Source organism: Solea senegalensis, linkage group LG2 (assembly GCF_019176455.1).
Source record: "Solea senegalensis isolate Sse05_10M linkage group LG2, IFAPA_SoseM_1, whole genome shotgun sequence".
Classification (NCBI taxonomy): Eukaryota; Metazoa; Chordata; class Actinopteri; order Pleuronectiformes; family Soleidae; genus Solea; species Solea senegalensis.
Window position 1 is genome coordinate 13,518,883 of NC_058022.1, and position 26,454 is coordinate 13,545,336.

At 39.4% G+C, this 26,454-nt stretch overlaps 1 protein-coding gene across 1 annotated transcript in view; it reads left to right on the forward strand.

Annotated features, from left to right (window-relative positions):
• Positions 1-26,454, forward strand: part of LOC122764218 (receptor tyrosine-protein kinase erbB-4-like) — a 232,370-nt gene that overhangs the window by 136,989 nt on the left and 68,927 nt on the right. Inside the window, exons 4-7 of the mRNA XM_044018520.1 lie at positions 16,232-16,363; positions 19,163-19,228; positions 23,460-23,578; positions 24,307-24,448. Of these exons, the coding sequence (XP_043874455.1) occupies positions 16,232-16,363; positions 19,163-19,228; positions 23,460-23,578; positions 24,307-24,448 (459 nt within the window). The remainder of the gene's footprint in view (positions 1-16,231; positions 16,364-19,162; positions 19,229-23,459; positions 23,579-24,306; positions 24,449-26,454) is intronic.

Genomic DNA, 26,454 nt, shown 5'->3' on the forward strand with positions numbered 1-26,454 from the left:
CAGGCACAGTCACGCTGGGAAAAGTGGAGCAATGGTGTGCTCACAGGGGTGTGTAGAAGTGAAAAATAAATGTATAAAGCCACCACTTGCTTGAATATGGGAAGTTTAGTCGTTTGTTTGATATTGTGTTCAAGTTTTGTACAGTATCTGTTTCCAAAGTCAGTTTGTTGGTATTCAACTCCCAAAACAAAAGAGCTGTTCCCACAAGGTTATCCAGTTTTTATGTGATTTGGGTCTACATAAACCTTGTGCTGACTGCACAGAGAAACTTCAAATGGATACCTTTCTTTCTACCCTTTCCCCTGTAGCCAACCAAAAGAAAGGTTAAACACAGCTACTTCCTGACATTTCAAAAGTTCCTTATCTGTATTTTTATGCACGTTGACCCGCAGCGTCTTCCTTCCTGCTTCCATTTTCAGTATTTCCATCAGGGTTCTCATGAACCCTGCACTGCCTCTGTGCATTCACATGGTAATTGCAGACTGCTTCCCTGGCAAAATAATAACAGCCTCAATAAGAAGCACAACACAGTTGAGCTTTTTGATTTAACACAGTTTACTGCCACCCCCTCCCTTTCCCTCATTTCATCTAGTATCATTTTTTACAGATTTGTTTAGTGTTGTTGATTCATTTTTCTAACCGCCCTACGCCTGCACTGCGTCTGTCCAAAATGAGGCATCCAATCTGAGGCCCCATCTGCTGAATGATCCTCTCTCGTCGCATGCATGTACACACGCCTGTGTTTTACGCCAAGGCGTTATTCACTCCCTCATGGCCCATCTGCTCTCCATTTATCCATCTCTTTTGCTGTCCTTACTCCATCTTTTTATCCGTCTTCCTTTGGCTCTCTGTCTCTCATCGTATCCCGGTCGGCTGTCTTGATTTGTCACATTGATGTCTTTCACACAATACATGCAATACAACGTGATTTGTAGCACCTGAGTCCTACTCCATGGTCTCCACGACCCTCTTGGTGAAGGTACGTATGTGCTGAACATGTCCTTTTCAGTGGCGTATGACTGCGATGCACAGGGGAGGTGGGGAAACAATGGGATGGAAAGGGGCAAGGTGAAAGGGACGATTTCAGTCAGTAGTTTTCCCCCAGACAAGGGACTGGTGAGAGTGCGGTGTAAAATTGCTGCCTCTCTGATCCCTGAGACTTTCATTCACTGTCTAACTTCAAGGAGAAGAAAGAGCAACTCTGCCACAGGAGGCAGGCTAGACTGGTTGAGTGCACATCACCGGGACTCGGTCAAGCCTTTTGCCTGACAGCCCACAGACCTCAGGTCTCCTTCATTTGTGTGCCTAATTGATTACTTCCCATCCAATTACTCCCGTGTCACACTCAATATTTCACCACTTCAAGAAGGGAGCGAGTGGGACTTTGTTTTTGAAGGATGACATTCATATTGTCACATTTGTGAGCCTCTAATGTGGACCGCGACGAGGCACATGTTAAATTGAAGTCCGGAATGGGCCATCAGTGAGGGCTACCATTAATTGATTGCTCTTTAATTCTACTTTGTGACAGAGATAGAGGGACTGTCAGAGCAAGTGGCTCGGTATTTATTCCATAGGACAACTGGTGCTCAACTAAATTGGCTATCAAAGCACGGTAGTAGTCTTTTGCTTTTGATCTGTACCTCCACCAATGATGTTCTTAGTTTTCCGCATCACAAATGTCTTACTTTGTTGATTTAACACTCCTTTTTTAATTTCCTTTCTTATATTTTTTTTTTCCATTAACATCTGTTGCTCACATTGGAGTATTGCTTGTTTTGGCTTTTGTTATTTGTTGTGTTTACCAATCTTTAATATCGTTTCAGATTTAATAAGCAGAAGACAATTTGGCTTTATGAAATATTAATGGGCTCAACAGCACAACCTACCCCAAGAAAGGAGAGAATAATACACAATAGATGTTTGCCAATTGTATGCATGTGTGTGTAAAATAATAATAATAATAATAATGATGATAAAATAAACTTCCAATTACCACATGTTGTTCCCCTGTATTTAAGATGGATATGAATTGTATTTTGACCTTTTGTTTTGGGAATTATTTTGGGAAAGATATCATTTGAACATGTGGTTAGTACCTGATTTAAATGTAGAAATGTCGAGCATCTGTTTGATGCCGCTCTTCTAAGAGGCAATGTAGCAGTCTGATCTTTCAGATTGTTAAACATTAATCATTTGAAATCTGTGTGCATTTTTAAAAAATAAATTAACTGGAATGTTTTCTCAGAAGTCAGAATTAAAGACCAATAAAAGTAGTTTTTTTCTATTTGCTTTGCATGCAAGAATGCTAGCGTATGAATAGAATTCACTTAAATAATTCATATTCCTAATTATCCTTGCATGATTACAAATATTGTCAAGGCCAAACCTCACCTGTGTTTCACTTCTGCTCCTCTGCCACACTCACCAGAAAAATCTCCCAGCTTGCCTAAACATGACTACTTGCCCTTTACTACCAATTTGCCTTCCAAACGGAACCTTTGCGGCCTTCTTGACGTAGGAGTCAACTTTTTTTTTCCAGCTCATTAAAAGTTAAAGTAGGTGTGGAAGGAATTTTAATGCCAATTAATAATCAAAACACATTCTCTCCCTCTTCAGTACTTCCATCCCCCCCAGGCTATGGTTTATATCACGATAAGATCTGCAATGATCTAACAGTGGCTCAGACCTCAGCAGGGAGATGTTCACATAGAGTTGAAACCTCTTCTGTTGTTCCGTCAGGAGACAGGGGACCGGATAAGAGTGACTTGAGTGTGACTGTGTCTGCTTGAGCATGTGTGCTGGGGATTAAGTTGCTCTCTGGTTGTTTAAATTCACATATGTTTCTAAGGACTGAGCAAAACACTTGCATTAAGTGTTAAAAATAACTTTTATGCTCACATGTAATATTTTAGCATATTTCCTCCTCCCTTTGTTTTGAATTTTAATATGCTGCTGCGTCAGTGCAGCAGCTCCACAGTACCATCCCAGAGACTTTGGCTCTCCTCAGTACATCCAGATATTTTCACTGTTATTTGTTATTTACCTGATACTGAGCAGAACCACTGATTAATGATACTACCTGTTCTCTCAGTTCAGCCAACATCCATCCACTCTCACATCTACAGACAATTTAGGGTCACAAACCCAGGTCTCCTTGCTGCAAAGGCGAAAGTGCAAACCACTACACCATCCATGTGGCCCTGATACAACAGCCTAAGGATAACTGATTCAAAGTTTCACTGCTGTATGCATTATCTGTAAAATTATTATTATTTTCTTTTTTTTTTTTTTCTTTTTTAACATTTAGGCCAACATGAAACAGTTTGTCCCGAGGTGGATGTTATGCCTGTTACTGTCGAATTCTCAGTGGAGTGTACTTCAAGAGACAATAACATCAGAGAACAGTAATTATGGCGAAATAATAAATACAAGATGTTAAGGGCGGTTAATTAGATAATTCATCTGTTGAACACTGTGTCATTGCTGGTTTCCCAAATGACGCAGTTGTCACTTGTGCTCATCCGACCAAGAAAAACCTGGTCTAAAGTCAATGGCACAGTATTTTCATGCTTATTTAAATGGTGCATTAGACACGCCTACATAGGTGTGTTCACTATGTGCTAGTGTGGAAAGGGGATTGCTGGCTGCCGTGGTCTGTTTGCGTTAAGCTCAGAGACAAACACGCACATCCTTCAGATCTCAATGGCAAGGTTACAGGACTCATATCTGCTGCTGTACTTCTGCCTCTTCCTCTGCTCCATGAGTAAAATGTTATACTGCTGATTCAGCTGAGAATCAAAAAGACGTGTCCCACACAGCCGCGTGTTGTCTGTAAAACGAAAAATGATGTGACATCATGTGAGTCTGTGCGCTCCTGTCTCGTCACATTAACTTCTGGCGCTTCGTTCTTAACTTCAAACCCTGACTTTGACCTGACTTTCTTTCAAGTCCCTTAAACTCGTACTTTTTCAGCTCTGATTTTTATTTGCATTTATTCTGCTCATGCACCCTCACCTCGTGCACAGGCAGATGCGTCTCCTCAGTAGAGAATCGTTCACTCCTGCCTTCACCATTCAAATAGCAATGTCCCTGATTCAGGCACACCTGGATTTTAAAGGGAAGTGAAACTGTGAAAGGAAGAATACATGGCAATTATTTGAATGTGTGGTTGTTTTTTTTTATTTATGAATGATTATAGATTTAATTAAGAACAGCTGTTCACTTGGAATAGCAATATTGTAACTTATATTTTATATTTATCCATTATTGTTGGCCTTACATTTGAATAAAAAAAAATTGCCATTGCTCATTTTCTGTCGCTGCCTGGCTGTCATTGCAGCGTTACCATGGCAGGGCATGCCTCTGCACCCATGACATGCAGTTCTCGCTTTGATTTCGAAGGCCAGACTGTGTTTCAGACAGGTCTTTGATGTCAGTGCTGCTCAGTGCTCATCTCAGAGGAGGAGCAAAGTGAGTGGGAAAGCAAATAAAATAGGAACTGACTGACAGCTTGGTGGGCCTCAAAAACCACTGAGGGAAATGTCACTTTCTATCAACTTAGTGATGAGGCCTAAATGGACACCTGTAGACTTTAAGTGCTAAAACAGTTTCAGTGCTGACACATAAGGTGTTTCATGTTAATATAAACAATACTGGAAACCACGCAGGCCGAAGTGTGTCCCTTTTTTTCTGTTTGGCGTTGTTGTTTTACTTTATTATGTGCGCGTGTTTTCCATGTTATCGATTTGATATGACATGTAAGTGTGTGTCTGTGGTTACCTTACAGGAACTCGAAGCTCCACAATAGTGTTTCAGCTGTAGGTCTTTCACTTATTCATGAGAGATACAGTCCACTATAAAGTGTGAAATTTCAAATTTGAACGGCAAATTGAAATTGTTGGCTTTAGTTCGTGCTTTCCGTGAGATTAACAGAAGCTGTGCTCCTAAAACGAATTTAATAACACTGCCTTAGCACTGACACACACATAGCCACACGTATTACCCTCCAACCCTACCACCCCTCCCCCTTTCTCCCATGGCAGCTTAATAATTAATATGCTTATTTTTTGCCTCTTAGGCCAAAGCCTTGGGTAAGTGGAGCAGCTATTGATGGAGGCAGTGGTGGGTAATGGGACATGAAAAAGGGCTTTTCTGTTCATCTCAGGTCTCCACAGAGATACAGTGGGTGTTACTATATGCAACACTGGGCATGACTTCACCAAATATAAGTTGTTTTTTTTTTTAAAAGAAGCATTTTCAGACTTCTCTGCTGCAACTTGATAATACATTTATTTGTTGTGGGGGCATCCATGTGTGGTATTTCTCTGGAGCTCAGTGTCAGTTATCACCATATTTGGTTCTCCACTACCAGGTGAAACCACCATGATACTATCATATATGTATATATATATATATATATATCTATATATATATATTTATTTTATTATTATTATTTTTTTTATTATAGTCTGTTATTGCAACAACCAGGCCAGAGGGTGCATTTTATTGCCCATATAGAGAGGTAGGTTTGGTCATAGCTGTGGTCTGAAAGCATTTGCTCCTCCTTGTGTTTTCACTCAATGAAATGATGCCTGTCACCGTACACAGGATGCACTCTTAGCTTGAGGACAGTGGAAAAAAATGAAAAGAAACAGCAGGACATTTAACTAATCCTTAATTCACGTGTGTTTAAAAAAAGGACAACATATTTTATTGTTGCAATTACAAGCAAACAAGAGGCAAAACCATACATTTCCCAAGTTACAACATCATGTTCATGGCAGTCTTGAAGCCACTGTGTTGATCTTGACTCTGCTGAATGCAGAAATTTGAAACATATTGATAAATTGCCAAGACCAAAGGTCACTACTGGAGTTTTGGAAATAGCTGTAGACATGAAAAGTTGTGTAAGTAAGGCAATAGAGAACATGAGAAAGAACTTTCTCACCTCTGTACGCCTTGTTAGTTTTGGAAGGTTACAGAAATTGCCAGACACAGCTTCCTGGGTTCTGCTGCAGGGAACGTGTGTGTGAGGCAGTGTTTCTTCTGAAGTTCTTCGACTGTCTCATAAGTAGTTCTGATGGTGTACTCTTGTGCTACAACCCTTACTGGCAAAGGGGAAACAGCTTTGGCCTGTTAGAATGCTTTTTTCTCAGCCTTTATTTGTATTAGGATGGAGTAGTTCCATATACTTGGAACAGCTTTACTGCACACTTTGTGCATCTCTTTGTGCATCTCCTGGGTGTTGCATCAACACACACCCTCCAATGTTTCTGTAACAAATAATTCAAATACATTGCGTCTCATAAACAACTTCAGCAGCTTCAGCAGTCTTCTGAGAAGTCACTTGACAAAGGGTGACCAGGGGAACTGGTCCAAAGTTGCAGCAGCTCACAGCCATTGCTGTTGAGGTAGGGCTTCATGTGTTAGATGACAGCAGGCCACCTGCTACTTTGGCTAGAGTCTGTCAGGCTCTTCTGTGGTATCATGGGTTTCACTTGAACTCTGCTACCCAGTCGTCTGGATGGACTTTCTCACCTTGGCTGATTCAAGAAAAGGTGGAGTTGAGTGCTGTGTCATGGTCTGTACTCCAGTATATAGCCTGGAAAAACAAGACCTCAATGATGTGTTGTTGCCTTAGCAAAACATGCACTGACTTGAGACCTGATTCCTCTGAACTAAAACCAACATAAACTTGGTATGCTTTTGGTGAGATACATTCTCTCCTTTCAGTCTCTCCACATTTCCTTTTTCTTTCTCTCTGTTCTGTTTTGCACATTTCAGAGTGTGTGGCTCATTTTAATTCCGATGGCAGACTGATCACACGTCAGGCTTGATAAGCTAAGTGGCCCTCAGCACCAGCAATTGTCGGTGCTTTTACTCTTTTTTTTTTAATCATCCACTTGTTTGTCTCCTTGATAATCTTTTCTGTCTCACTTTTATTCTGTTTTCTATTTGTCTTTGTTTTTCTATCTTGTGCTTAGATTTCTTATCTCAAGGTATTAGAATATGGTTTTCTCCCGCTCCACCCTATCCATAAAGCTCAGATTACTAAGGTTTTATCACAGTTTTAAGTTGGAAATAAGCAAGTATGCCCCCTCTATTACCATTGTGTCATGATTTTCTCGTCTTGTCTTTAAGCAGATGCTTTGCCTCGCTCGAGTATAATTCCATAATCCCTAAATCTCGGCTGTTTTTCATAAAGACTTGTAGGAAACAATTGTGTGAGGGATGGACCAAATTTAATCTGCAGCCTGTGAATGCAATTACCCTGGCAGAGGAGAGGCATATGTTTGGGGGATGGGGCTGTGGCCAATGCCCTCATGTCTTCTACCATAGCTAAGCAACATCTCTCCTTCAGAATGACACAAAGGATAAAATAGAAAACGTATTTTATGTATTTATTATATATTACAAATATTTATGAATTATTTAAATTCAATTTTAGACATTGGACAATAACATGAAAAGGTTGTCTAACAGTAGCTTCAATGTGACAAGTCAAAAATTCTCGTAGTGCAGCTTGTTCAGTTTGACAAATGTATATTCCAGACCATAATGTGTCATACTGCATGTGTACGGTCTAGTTTCTGGTTTTGGTTTCTGTCTTTTGTCCATTTAAAAACACAATATTTTTTCTCCTCTTCTTTTCTGTGTTAATGTATTACTCATAGCCTTATTTCCCTCAAAAGGGTTTACTCTTGACTGCTGTTTTTCTGTGTGCGATGCAGTGTGTGATGCTGTGTGCTTCTGCGGCCCCACAGCCATGAATGTCAGTAACCATGCTATAGCTCACTGAATGTGTAAGTTTCCATGTATAAGTTTCCATCCGTACGCAGATTCAATCAACGGTAAATGTTGACTTAGCTCCAGTGCACCTTGGTATAAATTCTCTGAACTCTACCGAATGGGAAACACTGTTTCTTCCAAATGATATTCCTTTATTTGCTGTTTTGATGGTGGTTGTGGAGAGTGCTGTTTAACACACTGTAGAAAAGCCAACTGGTGTTCAAGTGAGGTTGAGATGACTGCTATGTTTATAACATATAGTTTACATTATTATCAACATTTTCTCCCAACCCTTTAAGGACCCACTGTGCCCTATGAATATGGGGACCATCATCCTTCGTAGCATAAAGGTTATCGCTGGTCACTTGAATGAATTGCTGTGACCTTCCCTTTTAAATTGACAAGTGGCTCCAAACCATCTCAGAACAATTCCCCTTACAGCACAGATCCATGGGATCCATATGCTGAAGGAGCCAAACATTAAGGCCTATGCATTTCTATTACTGTAGGCCACACATGCACTTGCATACTTGTCAAGAACATGATGAAAGATGACTCTTCAGACCATATCACCCTTTTCCACATATGTGTAGATAATTGGTTTTTGCATCAACCTCTCAAATGTGCAATACTGTAAAATTATCTTCTCTTTGTAAGCATCCGCGGATTGCTCTTACTGACATGGTCTGATGACTTCCAGCATTGACTTTATGAGTCACCTGAGGAAAAATGCTCTCATGTTGTTCCTTACCTTATTTATTATTCCTCCTGAAAAACTTGCCTATTGAGTATCTTCCCAACCTTTCCTTTCCTTTATTTGTCCTGCCACCTTACCACAAACAATCATCTGGGTCTCCTCAGCATTTTCAAAAGTTTCACAAAGTATGATTGCTCAATGCTTAATTATGCCATGAAAAAATAAATGTGTAACAACAGCAATTTGTTTTTCCTTTTGTAACACCCTTTAGTAACACACAGTGTAATTCCAATTTTTTTGAGTTTAACAATGTTGAGCTATACAGTACAGATTGAATGAGTTGTATGTTGATGTAGTTACTCATTTTTACCAGCAGGGTGCGCATTAGTTACACACAAGCGCTAGTCACGATTGCACTTCCTTTGGTTTTTTTTCCCGGGCTAGTCAGTTTTTTTCGTGCACCGACACTGATGAGAAAATTCATGCTATAGCCAAGAGCAAGTTAATTGTGATAATTAGATAAAGACTGGATAAAACATTATTTTGTTTCGAGTTTTTAGTTCTGAAAGCTATCTGCACCTAGGTGTTTTGGGTTGCCGGACAAAGTCATTTTATCGTGTTTTGTCGAGGGAAAACGCCGGTAAGTAGTTATCATTAGCGCTTAGCATAGCATGCTAACGGCTGCCGACCTCGGCTAATTACTCATTTATTTAATTAATATATCAATCTTATGTGCTGTTACACTTCTGAGAGAATGTTTAAAACCAACCGGATGTATATATGAGTGTGTTGAATTTGAGAATGTGGTTATTTTTTTGTATTTCTTTGTGGATAACTATCCCTGCTAATCAAACTAGTGCTGTGTGTTAGCAAATAACCTATTGCTATACGTGTTCTGATATTTATCACCTGTGCTATTGCTATATGCTAGCTAATGTTACAAAGCTAAACGAGTTGGTCTTGTGAGCTAAAACACATGCAGTTGTGTGCATTTGGGTTACTTGGAGAGAATGATTCTCGAACATGATTGATATGTGAATTAATTCATGATTTGTGTGCACTATGCGGTGGTAAAGTTAAGAACATTTAAAAATATTTCATATACAGTTGTCCCCCGTTTATTGCGGGGGTTATGTAACCCACTACATAGCTGAACTATTTTTGTTAAAGAGTTAAGAGTGGCTTCCTGCCAATAAATATTTTTGTTATTTTCTTTTCCTAATTGTTGTCCATGTCAGTTATATCTTCATTTTCACATTCACACTGGTCATATGGTCAATTTAGATTCACCTCATTCCCAATCTGCATGTTTTTGGACGGTGGGGAAAGACAAGTACCCGGAGAGAGCCCACATATCCTTGTCAGGACCAGGTTTTATTCTCGTGGTCCTGACAAGTTTAGTGTTTATGCCAGAAAACACCATCTCTGCTGAACCTTTGCTAAGGCAGTTTTATAAAACTGAATAAATGCAGTTGCTCTTTTCTGTTAAATGCTTTAACATGGATAGGTGCAATTACATTTGAGTGGGCACCACATTTTGCTTGGAGACTGTTAACAGAGTTAAAATTGCATAGTGTCCCTGAGGCAGGCACTTCATCCATTGGCCTTGAGGGAACAAAACATATAGCTGATGAATTTTTATCATGTATGCTGAGATACATTTCATACTAAGCAACATTTTATTTTAATGCAATTAAGAAATCAGCTGGTTAGTATTACAACAAATGTATTTGTTTATATAGTGACACACACAACACTTTCACAAGTACTTTCTCTCATTTCTTTCCACACTACCTTTAATTCTACACTTCACATTGCCAGACAGAATAGTTTAGTTTTTTCTCACTTCAGACATTATGTTAATTTCTCCCTCAGAAAAAAAATATCTTTGTCATATTGCGCATCTCTATACCATAAATTGGAAAAGATCTGTGTTGTCATTATACAAATGAAATTGCTCCATGAAATTACAAGGTCAGAGCTGCTGCAAATTAATACATACATGTTGTGATGGTGGGAGGAAACCCTTGCAGACAGGAACCCAGCAGTTGGGATGTGGTATTCAGATTGCAATTGTTTTCAGCCATGGCATTTATTAAAACCTAATTAATGGGTGAGATAAGCAAGTTTCATGAATCACACTTGAAAATGGGAGCTGTTAATACTAACAAACTCCTCATCTTCAGCTAAAATGTACCTCACCATTTTTTTTTATTATTCTTCTGTTTTGTCATGCTCATAAGCCAGGTCATGGTTCTCTACTCCACAATCATCTGTGAACAGAAAGTGTGGTTAAGTGTTATGTTCAGTTTAAGTGTCATAAGAAATCTTTGCTCTTAATTTTCACATTATTTTTGAGCACACACACTGCATATTATACTGTACATTTTCAGCTGTGATAGTAGAGAACCAGATTACTTTAAATCAGAGCGTACATGCTCCTTATTATTTCTGGAAGAATGCATGTCTGAGAACCAAATCTTTTCACAAGTACGAATAATTTGGAAAATCCTCAAAACACAGACACATGCGCACATTAGCATCTACAGGTATTGTGGGGACAGGAGGACTGAGACCTGTCATCTAATCACAAACTCTGAGCACATTGATTGACACAGCATTATGTTGCAACATGAGTGATAGAAATAGAGAGGGACTCTAGAAATATTTTCTCCTAAAGCTTATTGTCAGTGTTGTTTTTTTATTTGACACATTTTGTGGCTCCAGAGTGAGTTTATTTCATTAAATATATTTTCTTTCTTTCTTTATAGAAATGTATCTTTCTCAAGTGATTTGTAGCGGTTGATAGTGTATTGGTTTAGATTTGTGTCAATATTATAACACAGTTAACCACAGAATCAAAATACACAAATTGCAAATAAAATATCAACCATGGACGGGCCTAAGGAAGCTGCCTGCTTATTGGCTACTGAGTTTTGGAGCGACAGCTCAATGGACCAGAAATAGACACAGGCTTGGAATCACTGTCCATCACTGTATTTTGATTTTTGTTTGCTCAATTCTTTACAGTGTGGTTTGCTTCTTAAATGGTGTTTGATAACACTGATCCAAATCTAATACCGTAATAGGTGAAAACAAAGCAGTGCTGGTATTTTCCACCCATATTTCACCAGTTCTTTTGTTGAAACTAGTGGCCTTCTGGTTTTAATACCACTAATAAAGCAAACTGGTATTTAATTGATACTCAAGGCACAGACAGTGATGGGGGCTCATTACTAATGTGTGGAAGTATGTGTGTGTGTGAGCATGTTGTCCTCTGCATGTCTGCCCATCTGTCTCTCGAGTGCAACCCAGCAACTAACTCCAGCCTTCCACTGCTGCCAGGGTGTACAGCAGGATATCTGCCCCTGCATTTAGCCTCTTTGACCCAGAATGCAGACTCCTCTTCCTGCAGTGTGTCTTCCCTCTGTATCATTGAGCTGATGCCAAACTGAAGCTTTTAGAGTCAATAAGAAAGTACAGTGGAGAACCAGGGGGATACAACCCAGAATGAGGAGAGTAGAAACCTCTGTCTTTTTGATTGAATACTTGTCTGTCTATTGTAATTGCCGGACTGAGTATCCTTCTGAATCTCTTGCTGACTTTCTGTCTTTCTTTCTGCTGTCCAACTGTTTGTCCTTGCTATATCTCAGTGCTGTATGATGTTTGTCATGTTTATGTGTACCTATCTACAGCTCGCAGACATAATTAACTAAGTTTAGACATTGAGCAAATGTGTTTTCTTGTATGTATTGATGGGAGTAATCCAGCACATGGATCTTTTCCTCTCTATGCAGAAGAATAAACCCTGGTAGGGGTATTCAATAATGCAGTCCTCCAACACTGGAGCAAATCAACCATTTATTATACTGCTGCTATTGTCCTACATATTTCTTCATTAAATAGTGCACACAACACCAATTCCCTCACAAACTCATTAATATGGCTTTTTTCTAATCATTGGTTTGCTGTTTGCCTCCCAGTCTTAATCAAACTCATCCCCACACTGCAATAAATTAAAAAAAAAAAAATCACAACAAGCACTTACCATCAAACAATTGCCCACATACATTTGTTCTGCCTTCCTGATTTTCATATTGTTTTCCACCAACGGTCATGCAAGCTGATACTGAAGACTGTTATGCTGTTTTGAAACCGTACCCTCATTCAGAGACACTTGGGTTTGCTCTTGGGACAAGGCAGGAGGGGAGGGAGTACTTAGGAAATACGAGCTGCAACTACGTGAACAAACTAATTAAGACATTTTCTCTACCCACTAAACAATCAACAACAGGATTTAACCATTGAGCTCCCCCTGGCCACCAAGTGCACACAACAAATGTGCAAGCCATGCATATGCTTGTAATGAAGGCAAAGCTTGCATGAGATTAGCATGTTATTGTGGGTATTATGTAATGTTTCTTTGTAACAAAATGTTCATAGGATCCACTGTGCCTACCCTGGGCTAAGTGTCACCAAGGAGTCAATTAAGCTCTTCTGAACTTGGTCATGTCTTATTGCAAATTAGTGTGTTTGTGCAGCACCAACCCACCATGTATGAGATATAAGAATATTAGAGAATGGAGAAGCAGCCTGGGTAGTGCTGAGGGTCACTTGCTATGACAGTGTCGAGCGGTCGCACTTCCATCTGTTTATACAATGTGTTTTGGGATTATGAATGCCTCTCTGGCCCAGATAGAAATAATAATATCAGCTGGCTTTGACACATTTCGCACAAGAATCAATCTTTGGTGGACAAGCAGCTGCTTATTTAATTTGTGTTCTTTGTTTACATTTGCTTACGGGATAAATCCTTGGAAAACTTTGTATTTGTTCATGGGCAAACATTCCAGAGATCATCAAACAGTGGACAGCATTGCTCTGTCTGTGCACAGTAACTTGGAAAAACAAATAATCTCATAGTATAAAAACATTATATGTGCCATTCCAAAGCACTGTGTCTGTTTAAACTGTACCTGCTGGCTTTTTTATCTTAATGTGACAGTTTTATGCAGAAGCAAATGACACAATGCAATGTTAGTGGTTTGAGCGTCATTTTCTCCATGTTAAGATTCCTTGGGCAAGAACACCAAGTTGTACGTGGATTGAAGTATGAGTGATGTGTGTGTGTGTGTGTGTGTGTGTAACGGTTAAGGCAAGCAAAAGTAATATATGCATACATTCTATTTCCATCAATTTCAATGTCTTTTTAATGCTTTATAAAGCTTATAGTCTTATGGCCCTTTTCCACTATGGTCCCAGCTCACCTTGTCACGGCAAAAATAGTACATACTCAACGTGACTTCGTTTTACACGTGCTACACACAAACGAGTGACTACTGACTTGTAAAGCAGTTGTTTTCAGTGTATCATCAGGATCAGTTAATTAAAACTATTAGTTCAGTACTTTCTCCATGACCGGAGCACAGACTCCGTCTGACAGTCACTGGACTGAAATACAGCAGCAGGGTTTGTGATGCTGCGCGCTGCTCACGATCAGCAGTGCTGTCACCAAATACACCAGACTCCTCTGTTAAATATTGTGATTTTTTTTCATTTCCCTGGAGATTAAGCTATGATTTGTACAGCTTGATTCTTGGGTTGGACATCTCTTCCTGTGACGGCACCAATCAGTGGCCGACAGTTTGGCGACGTTACGCATAGTATCACTTCAGCTCGCTTGGAAACTTGCCAGAGCAGGTACTAAAAAAGTACCTGGTATCAGGTACTATGCTAGTGGAAACACAACTTAACCATGCCGGTGGGAACACGCCATTAGAAGGTCAATTAAAAAGACAAGCAGGTCAAAATCTTATGAAGATGTGTGCTCAAATCACTCAGTCAGCCCTGTTTTTTAGCCAAATTTTTGATATGCACATAAAAAACCTCTTTAATTCTGAAAATTCTTGGAATACTGCATTCAAGAAGTTGAAAAGGTTGATGGAACAATAACAAATAAACATAACAGCAACAAACTGATTCACCAAATAAAGGGTTAAATCCTGTGACTGAAATGTCACTGCAGCTTCTGAATTTCACTGCACTGGATAGAAGAAAGTCTGTCAATTGTAATTCCATGTTTGGACAACATTCCAAATATTTCTACAATGATGGATGGGGAAAAATGAACACAACAAATCATTTTCTTTGTGCTCTTTATTTAAGTCATCATCTTGTGCCCCTTCATCTGTTGTGACTGAGCTACCTACCGCTTATCTTGAAACAAATCCCAGTGTTTGCTTATCAGCAGTGGATGAAAACACACATAAATAAGTATTTTCTTTTACTGAATTTTTTTGAAAATTCTCTCCATTTCTCCATGGATTTTATAGCTTTGAAGCCAGACATAAGCATGCCAGGCAGCTTTGGTAAATTAAACACTTGACTAAAAAGCACATTGGAAACCTTGGTAATGCATGTCTTGGATGACGTCGTATTTTGGCTTCAAATAAATGAAGACTGAAGGTGAATGCCTTGAAGTTGTACGTGCATCCTGCCTAGCCACGGTTGAGATGTCCTGCTGGCATTATGTGTCACAGGTGCTCTCATTTGTGTCCTGGTTTGTCCATTGCCCTACTTTGCAAACAGCATCCTATTGTAAAACTATTTGAATTTTTAGGCACAGGCTCCTACTAGCGATATCCCTCCTGCTGTGAGAGGCTGGATTAATTTATCTCACTAACTCCCACCACACAGTGAAAGATTGAAAGGAAATGCTGATGTTGGGGGATGGGCCCTGTGGAGGTAATACTACCAGTACATATTATCCAAAGAGTATCATTTATCAGGCTTTTGTGGGACAATATTACATTTGGCTGTTTCTGTATGGTGCCGGTGGGGGAGCCTCATGTATGATTATGTGTCATTGGTTTCAGCCTTTTGTCTAATGTTTTTGTAGGGAGAAAGAAAAGCTCTGTAAATAATGGCAATCTGCAACTGGGCCTTGCTGTCTTGCTTTCTTGCATCTATTTTGACTTGCTTCTTCTTTGAACAATATTCACACACTTTGCATTCAAGTACTAAACAAAAACACATAGTGTGCATGTTACATATACATTCTTTCCTTTTACCTCGGTAAGAGAGAAGTAGTGTTGATATTTCCACTTAAAAACGCTAAGCTTCCTTGGCTCGTCGCCATTATCTCTGTCTCAGAGCATACAGTGAGACAGCGTGAGCAGGGCACCCGTTCACCCAGCCAATCATCATCGCTTTTGCAACGGTGTCGTCATCAATCATCTCCACCCCAGCTCTCTCCCGGCAGCTGATGTGTAGCTTACAGATAGCCCGACACCGCTGCGCTTCATTCAGCCGAATTGTAAACACAAATAATACATTCTCAGTAACGGTAACGGCGTTGCAACGATAGGAAAAGTAATTAATTAGATTACTCTGTTACTGAAAAAAAACAACCTTATACTATACTATAGCAGTGGGGTATAATTGATTCTGTCTGCTCAAAAGAAAGGATCAGAGGTTGTAATATCGTCAATATGACTCATAACAACTATTATCAACATCAAGTGTGTGTCTCTCAACATCACCTGTTCCCCCAAAAAACACATGAAGTCCCGATCAATCCACTTCTTATAACTGTAAAAATTGCATGCAGTGTCTTATCAATGTTTAGATATGGAATGAAAAGCAATAACAAGACTGCAATTTGAAAACAAATGGTTATCCTCCAGGAAGCCTTGTATGTTACGTTTATAACCACTGGACATGTCTTCTGCCTCCTTTCCACAGAGATCCTGAGTGGAGGCGTTTATGTCGACCAGAACAAGTTCCTCTGTCATGCGGACACAATCCACTGGCAAGACATTGTCAAAAACCCACGGGCCCATCCTGTGGTGGTGCCCACAAACAGCAGCGTCACATGTAAGTCACCTCGCGAAATTGCTGCAAATAGGATGATTTGGTTTTGTAATTTTTTTTTTTCCTATTTTGGAAGTTTTACTGAGTGCACTGATGTTGAGTCGCACTCAGTCTGACCTGGAACCTGCACAAGTGTAATCTGCTGGATACTCTAGAGCACCACTGTGGCAGATGGAATTGAAAAGGGTAGTGCACTGATTTAGCACAGCACATTGTTGGACTCATCAAGGACAGTTTCAAAAAAAAAAAAATTGTGAAGCAGCAGTGGCTCCTGTAGCCTTGGGCTGCTTCTCTCAAACAGGGAGGAAACGGGGGTTACAGAGGTCTGGTTTGCTCACTTATTTCCAGCACTTTATTTCCATAGAGAGTGCACTATTAGTAGGAGTTCTTCTCTTTTTTTTTTCTTTTTTTTTGAAAATCGTGTGTGTTTTTTTGGAATTTTTGAGATTCATAAATCATAAATTCAAAATAAGGAGCACAATCAAAATTGCAATTTCAGAAGATGTGCCCTTTTTTGCTCACAAAAATGAGAAGGGAGCAAGTATTATTCTTCGTCCACTTTGCCATACAAGATATCTCAGAGCAATCAGGGGGACTGAACTAGTAACCTCGATTTCATAACGTTTTACGCATAATTATAAAAAAAATTCCCCTTCTGTTGTTTTGCGCCAATGTTCCATTAAGCAGGGAGGGCTGCTAAAAGAGAAGTATTAACCTCCTGCATTCACAACACGTGATCAAGTGTGAGCAGCAAACACTGTCATCTCAAAATTATACCTTGACCCCATTCTGTCATCATTATGGCAAGGAGAGGTCAATTATGTCACATTAATGCCCCACTGTAGCCTAGCTAGAAGAGTTATGAGGGGATTTGTTAGGATGGAATAAACAAATGGTACTTAATCTAATGTACAGTACAGGGTAATGGTTAAAGTGTTAGTTTGTCAAGAGATTTTTCTGACCTAATTCCTCATTATTTGTAGACTTAATCTCGTAAGGTTATTCATTTGATCTTCAAGCTGTATGCTTATATGTTGTTTTCTGTCTGTCCTAAAGCTGTCTGGCCTTGTTCATCAACAAATACAATATTTCATAATAATAATAAAAGCCATTATCACTGGAACATGAAACAAAATACAAATATAATCTCTACATATGTCCTTGCATCCCTTCTCACAGCTTTCACAGAAGGCTTGTGGCGCAGATTAACAACTTTCAAGCATTTATATTCTGCTCGATCCTCTTCCTTGAAGTCTTATCACCCCTGGATCGACCTGTGCAAGTTCTTAAACTTTTTCAAAAGATCACACCAGCTCCAAACCAGTGATCCACAATTGAGAGCATAATCTCAGTTGATTCTTTGGGGAGACATTAGCTTTATGTTGTTATTGCATGAGACTTATTCGAGGCTTGAATGTTGTGTTTACTGGTCTGCATGCCCTGTTGATTTAGTTGGAGAACCCCTCCATCTTTTTGCCCCACTCCAGTCCTGGTATGGCAGCCTATACTCTTAACCTTCAGGGACTGTTTTTAAGAAAGCTGTAAAAGATTATGGTGCAGGAAGAGGAGTTGGACAGGTTTATTTTAGGTCTCGAAGAATTTATAAGTTGAGATAGTGAAGACCTTGGACATTAAATGAAAACTCTTTGGCTTGGCTTCACAGGGCACCCAGCTCAGAGAAGAACAGAGATGTAACTGTAAGTGCAGCAGCAGCTATGTGCACTGCACTTGGCACTGTTAGACAACCACTTATGACTGGTTGACATTTGTGTTACTATCATGTTTGTGCTGCTTTTCATATGGTCAACCTTTTTTCTTGAGCACTCGTTTAAGGGAAACAGTCAGATAAAAAGGACGGACTGGAAAAAGACTAAAAGAGACTAGGGCAAACGAAAAGTCAAAGAGAACCATAGAAGAGTGATGGATCAGCGGGTGGTGAATTGAGGGGGAAAAGAAGAGATGAAAAATGTGGTAGAGAGTGGCACAAACATGGAAGAAAAGCAGGGCTGTGGATGGAGAGTCTCGTGATGGGGAATAGAGTCAGTTTCAGTGGTAATAGCCCTCATCTCGAGAGGCTGATGGACAGAGGACAACACTTGTCCTGCACTTACCCATGCTCACTTCCCCCGCAGTCAATTACTAGACAGTCAATTAAGTCCTCCAAAAAAAAACTCTGGCTCCGAGGGTTTGATGCTGCTGTTTGTTTCTTTACTGCTTTCATCTAAGGTTTCATGCTGGGCTGACTTTGAGTGGAGTGCCTTATTTTCGCAAAACAACCCCGTAGAGCAACACATAACAGTGAGAGCAGATATACCTGCACCTGAAACGCACATTGCTGATTTTTGGTTGAAGTTACAAAGAGTTACAAACAATGTTTTTAGTTGTAAACTATTTTTAGTGAGAGAATGACCGTGTCCTCATCAGGGAATCATGCCATACAGTTAATTCACACTGTAATACTGCTGAATATAGAAATGTCTACATTTCTAGTGCTAATTACGCCTAATTCACATCATATCATAATAATTATGAAGCATTCACAAAATGCCTGAAATGAACGTGCAATGAATTGTATCTTAGGGACTTAAGGCAGTTTTAATCGTGTTGCAGGGAAAACACCTTAGGCATGCACACTCTGTATTTAAAGCCAAGCCAATTCATACATCCTACAGCAAACTGGGCTGCAGGGCAGTGTTTTTTTGTACACTTTCAACTAATAAGGATTTTTGAAGTCTGATCATATTATATGATGAGGCAATCATTTGAAATGCCAATCACCACTGTCCTTGAATTCCTGTGTAGGTCAAAAGTGCCATCGTTCCTGTAATGGCCGTTGCTGGGGACCGAAGGAGGACCAGTGTCAAAGCTGTAAGTACATTACTATTATTAGCTGATGACACATCGCATCACCTTTTAGTGGCCTCCTCAAAATGACATCTAGTGCTGTGGGAGATTGAATGGTTTACAGAGCAACACAGGCTTCAGTTTTCAGTCAGAACATGATGTCCAACACTGAGATGCAATGGTAAATATATGAACGAAAATATTAAGAAAGGGGTTGATTTTTCTTAAGTGACTAAAGTCTAGAGTAAGTGAACGGTGCAGCACAGTCATGCCTGGCTGTGTGTAACATAACAAAAATGTTGTTCCAGTCATCAATATCCAATATACAAACAAAAATGTGATGAGTTTACCTTTTTTTATTATTATCTTCCTCTTTTGATGAATGAGAAAGAAAGTAAATGGTTTGTATTCATATAGTGTTTTTCTAGTCTTGATGGCCACTCAAAGCTGCTTTACGCCACCTTTGTGCCATTCACCCATTCAATCACACTTTCGTACATCGATGTGCAGTACATTTTTCCATCGCTCATCTTTTTATACACATTTGCACACTGCCAGCACAGCCGTCAGGAGCAACGGTGGGGTTAAAAGTCTTGCCCAAGGACACATCGGAGTGTAGACTAGCGGACATGTGAACTGCCACTGCAAAGCAGATACTGCATCTCTTTAAGTAAGCAAAACAAAATTAAGATTTAAAATACAGAGGCTACACAAAAAATGTCAATGTTACTGTCCTACTTTTTAATCATTTTGAAAATGCATACTAATATCCTGTCAGTGCCGTGTCCAACTGAAGGTTTGCGTTAACTGCTACAAGCATCATTATCGTAGTGTGCCACTGTCAGAGAGAACCATTATCATTCTCCCTAACCCTCTGACATTAACCAAAAAGAGCAATGAAGCATCCGCGGCACACCAATAATTAGGTTTTTGTGTTTTCAAGCTTTAAAGAATAAACTGAGCACAAAGTGCCAATATTATGGTACAGTTCTTTAAACGGGCAATGTAATACATTTTAAGGTGATAACACTTCTGTCCGAAATGCTCTCACAGATGTCATCTCCTTGTTTATGCAAGTGAATCGCACACCTACCTATTGTTTTCCCTCATCTCTGTGTCAATCTATAAGTCCTGAGCATGCGGTCTTCTTCAAAAAGCACTTTTCTTATCATTATGTTGAACATTGATAGTATTCTGTACATACAACACACTGAAGCTTTACAACTTTCCCATTGAGTCAGACAGGCCTCATTTCTTCCCTTCTTCCTTCTCCAGTTCGATTGCACTCTCCTTGTTTCCACCTTTCTTTCCATCACTTCACCTGTGACATCCAACGATGGCATGTCTCATCGTATTTGTCCCGTGGTCACAAGGACTGAATTTTTTGTCTATAGGACCTGTTAACAACATGCCACAGACCAGTCCTATAGATGAGCCCTGTCTCTGCCTGTCTGACTCAGCCATTGTTAAGCTATCTCACCATCACCATTCATATGTAGGTGTCATGATTTATCCTTTCTCCACCCCCACCGCCTTTAATTTTGTTGTAATGGAATACATGGAATATATGAATAAGTGCAAAATTGTCAAATGAAAAATGACTCCAAACACACCTTGGTGACATTACCGTGAATAATTACTCACTTGTCTCAATAGGAACAATAAACAGCAATGTTTGGTGTCAGCACCTCAAGGGAAAAGTGAATGCATTCAAAAAGTAATTTGCAGTGGAAATTTTCTTCCTCACAGAAAATGATGAACAAAGCTTGGGTGCAGTCTGAGGGCCATTGCAAGTTTTATAAGCACAGCATACTGTAGCTGACTGTCTGTACGAATCGGGGTTCAGTTTTCCTTTAAATATTTTGGGGTTTGTTACAAAAACACAAGAAAAGTGTCAGCAGGATGCATCTCCGTCGAGACGTCTTCTGTTCTGACAGACTGCTGGAAAATTCTCATGAATAATCTGAATCTGTTCTTGAGTTGAAAATAAAGTAAATGGGTGAAAAAGGCTCAGTCATTATACTGATTACCATAAATTGTGTAACAAAGTGGCTCAAAACTGTGGTTTAATGTAAGGACAAACTGAAGAACCTGTCTTCCTTGTACTTGCTGCCCTGCCAAAATACAACACTGCAGATCCTTTAATTTAAAATTCAGCAAAGAGAAGCAGCCAGAGGAGGGACACAAAGCCACAAACCTACCACTAGGACCTTTTTTCACCAATCTTATGTCATATCAAAGCAGTGGCCGTGTGATCCTTAACAACATTTAGTTCAGTGGTTACTTAAATCCATCTGCAACTCAGTTACATTGACATATAGGTTCTAAGTAAAATTTATGTCAGCATAAAAAGTGTTTCCACTGCAAAAATCACATTATTTAAAAAAAAATCTTTTAAAAACTAGATTAAAAAACCCCCAGAAAAAGCTCATGTAAATGGAAACTGAGAGGCAGTGATTCCCATGACTGATGCTTCTGTCCATAGCCTGTTCAAATGGAGGCTTCCAGGCATATTTTGTGAGATGGATTTCCTTTGTATTTGTCATCGCCAGCCTGTTTCTTTTTCGTTGTTTCTTTTTTTTTCTCAAAGTGGAAGTTTAAAGCCAAATTGATCAACAGCATTGTGTCTGTCTGTTGGCAAGGTCATTTGTTTGACAAAGTGTCTAGAGTAGAGGGGGCTGTTTCATTTTAGCCCAGGCACCGTTAATGGAATGCTGCTGATCGTGTGCTACGTGTAGGGTGAAGCGTGCATGTGTATTTGCATGTGTGTTTGGCAGGTTGTCTGTGGCTTGTATCCATCACTTTGATAGTGTCTCGTCACTGCAAGACCCAGAGGGAGAGACTGCAGACATCAAAACACCTTGTGCATCCATACACCAACACAAGCATCGCATTGCCTTTTGTAATTGTGTTCTTAAGCACAGTTGCTTCTTTTTTTTACTGAGGTGAGGTTCAGATATCAGTTTTACCCTCATCAGATTCACCTTCATCAGCAAATCTAATCATGAAATGGAACTGAATATCCAGTAACATTTGGGGCTGATGGAGGAGTAAACTAACCTACAGTACATAATAAATATTCATATTATTTGAAATAAAAGGTGCGGTGCATAAAATGTATTGAGCGACAATTATTGGTAAAGTTATGTTGCAGCTGAATGTCCCTCACCTTAAACCTTTCCTCGCTAAAGTGTTGGGGGAACCTATGTAGCCTTTAGTTATCATAAAAACTAAAAGATGTGTAGTTTATCTACTGTGGTCCGTTGTAAAACAAAAGGATCCTAAATGGTGACCTCTGTAAAGCTGAGCTGGCTCCTGACATAAATATAAAAGGCTCATTTTTGCCAATTAAATCAAATTACTGACATTTTCCACCTATGTTTGTTAGAAAATGTTGAAAGTTTAACATAATGACCTTTAACTTGTATTACATGTCGTGCATCTTGCATAATATCTGCCCCGCATGTAAAGGCAGTTATTGCAGCATATGCCCAGAGACGCATGCTTGAAACACTCATTATGTTAAGGGGGATGAACCAAAACAACTGAGGTGCAGCAAAAATCCGTATGCTTGAACTGTTGTAATTTAGTAGCTACTGCATTTTAGTGTATATACACAATTTATGTGTCTTCGCCAAGCTTGTTATTTACTGTTTACTGTGTTAATTCCACTACTTTATCCCTCCCCAACATTTCCTGTAGTTTCCTTGAACAATTGCTTACTGTAAATCCCATTGCTGACACTTTCCAAACCTTTTCAAACCAACCACTTAAGCCATATCTCTTGCCAGCTGTGTGTGTCTGTGAAATGGCAGACTTCTGTGTACATTTACAAATGGCTGTAAGGAAGTGAGGAACACAGGCATATGCCACATTAATGCAGCAGACATACAAGCACAAGTGATGGCTTTGCACGCCGTCAAATATGAGTTATTACGTTGCTTCTTATCCACCTAGGGACCCTCAGAGAGGCACAAAACGGAGACGGTGGGTGGCAGCTTGAGCCACACTCACAATAGATGCATATTTTTAATTGCATGCATACTGAGACTTTACAACGCAATTAGCGGGGCAGATGTTAGACAGTCAGACTTGGAACTGTGAGAATATCTTACATAACTGTGCCCTTACACCTGCATAAATAATGTTCACCCACTTTCCAAATCGCAACTTTAGCCATAATAGTTTACTTGTGTGGTAATATTGTAAGTCTCATTGTTTATTATTATCTTTTTTTGCACCTGTATCTCTGCAGTAACTAAGACGGTGTGTGCGGAGCAGTGCGATGGCCGTTGCTTTGGTCCCTATGTAAGTGACTGCTGCCATCGTGAGTGTGCAGGTGGCTGCCATGGACCGAAGGACACAGACTGCTTTGTAAGGGAATAAGCTCGAACATGCACACACACACACTCAAACACAAAGTTACATTCAAGGATTCCAAGAAGAAATCATTTAATGGCATGGTGACATCATGGACCCACCACTTAAGAATCAGTGTACTTTTTACATTTCATGTTTTTGCACAGATTTCCGTCTACAGTCTACATGTGACTTCTGTCTTCCTTTGTTTCATACTTTTTCTGCAAGGGGTTCTCTTCTTTCCGTTCTCCGTCTATGTGTGTTAATACGTCACTTGTATGGTAAATGACATTTAACTCACAACTCTTCCTGACACGACATGTCCTTACTATGTGCTTCACCCTGTGTGTTGTGTGTTTCTTTGTTGCATTCTCCAAGGCTTCAATTTCTCAGGAAGTCATTTTAAACATTTATTTTGTTGTCTGTTAACTAATTTATTTTGAGTCTCATGTCCTTATTTTCCACAACATTTTGGTTTTATGCCAACTCTATTTGACCCATTAAACAAAGTAATATTTTTCTCATCTCCATATACTTATTTTATCTTTGTTTTTCCAACAATGACCTAAGATTTCAGCATGTACCCATTTGAAAGGGGTAAATTGTACTTTTTGAAGGTTATTTTATATTTGCAACAGTCCATAATGTCAAATTTGGTCACTAACATTGGTTTTAATATGCGAATAATCCCTAATTAATCTAACTTGCTCTACCTATATCTACCTATATTTCTGTGCCTGCAGGCTTGCACCAACTTCAATGACAGTGGTGCATGTGTGACTCAGTGCCCCCAGCCATTCGTCTACAACCCCACCACCTTCCAGCTGGAACATAACCCCAGGGCAAAGTACACATATGGAGCCTTCTGTGTCAAGAAGTGTCCACGTAAGTATGGACAGAAATGCATACATGTTCTTCTAATACACTCTGAACAAGCCTTGATACAACCACAAGTTATCTTTCTAAGAAATCAGTAGCTTTTCATGTCCATGCTGAATCTGGATTTTTTTTTTTATTCAAATGTAAACCTACTGATTCAGAACATTGCAGTTTACAGTTTACAGTTTGTTGAACCATATTATTAAAACTTCCCACCAAAGCACCAGGATATCTGAACTAACTTTGACACCAAAATTTCAGCATGATGTGTGTCTTCGCTTTAGTTGTAACAGAAAGACCTTTATCCAATCCAACTTTATTTATAAAGCACTTTAAAACAACCACAGTGGACCAAAGTGCTGCACAGGATAAATAAAAAATAAATAAAAGACATAAAGAGCTCACACGAGGCAATAAAATACATCTGAAAAATATCTAAAATAATTTAAAAGACATAAAACATGAGTAAAAGTAATGGCCATACAATAAAACACATGAAATAATGTCAACAACTTAAATAGTGTCAAAGGCCAATGAAAAGTGATGAGTTTTAAGAAGAGGTTTAAAAACAGACAGGGAAGAGGCAGATCGTTCCACTGTTTAGGGGCCAAGACAGCAAACGCATGGCAAAAAAAAAAAAAAAAAGGTTTTATGTCTGTTAGTTGATACAAAAAACAAATTAACCAATGAATACAATGGCAGTTACTGTGAAATGCTTTGCATGGGAAAATGTAAGAAAGGTATATGATACATGAAGTATGATATGAAGAACAACATTGAAGGTAAAATACTAATGTTTCTGCCATAATTACACCACGACAATTTAAAATTCTTGGCAACATCCAAAATAAAGTATTCATACAAAGACACAATAGTGGCAGATTTAAGTACATATGAGACACATAGTATCATGGTGTCAAGATTGGACATGATTAGAAGATGGCCTTCTTCCAATACTTTTACAACTCAGCATTTTTCAAGAGAAATCCCTTCGTCGTTAAAACAATGTCAATAAATGGCACTCTTTTCATTGCCAAAACAAAACAAATAAGAGGCTTTAAATTTCTTCCAGTTGCATCCGTCCCCTTTGATGGATGTAACCATTTTGTGACATTTATTTATAGATGTCCTGTACCAATGGGTTTTCACTCTACTTCCTGGAGTCAATTGTAAACATATAATTTCACAGTGTTGGTTTGACAGTCTGACTGTTATATTCCTGTGAGGTGTCCATGTATCAAGCCACAGTTTTGCATTTTGCCATGAAAGCATGTCGGGTAAACCCTCCCAAAAATGCATTAAAGTATTTATTCAGGATCCAGCCCGAGGTGATCACTTTGTTCTTCTGCTCTGCATGTTAGCTTGTCTTGGTGTTACTACACTGTTCTGTTACCACAGCCCAACTAACCACTCAACTCACCCCCCACTTACTTTGGACGCTCGCTTCATGTTGTTCAGTGAAAAGGGCAACCAGCAGCAAGTGGGACTTTAAGACACCATGTACTTTTAGACAAATATAAGATGCTTGCCTGAAGGTTTTTGTTTTCTTTTTTTCTCTTTTTTGTAGGTCAGTGGATAATTCCTCTTTGTCATTTTAGAGCCATTGCCATTCATTTATAAAACAGCACATGAACATCTTCTGTTATGGGGCACTACAATTATAGCAATAAAGGACCCATTGTGCAGAACACAGACAGAGTGACCGACCAGGTATGGAGAGTTTATTTGACAGAAGATAATGAAAAGTAACTTAAAGTTGGCTGGGTAGGGGAGCAGAGGCAGTGGCTGGTCAGGAGGAGTAGTAGCAGAGAAATGGGTTTCCAGGCTCAGAGTCAGGCAGGGGGATAGACTGAGTTGAGACACTGACCAAACAGAAACTCAGGAGAACTGGTCCAAAAATGGGACCCACACTGAGTAGCAGAACAATCTGGCAAAGACTGGTGCAGAGAGCCGGGTATAAGAGCAGAGCAGGATTGGAGTCTTGATGAGAAGATGAACTGCAGGTAGTGGAG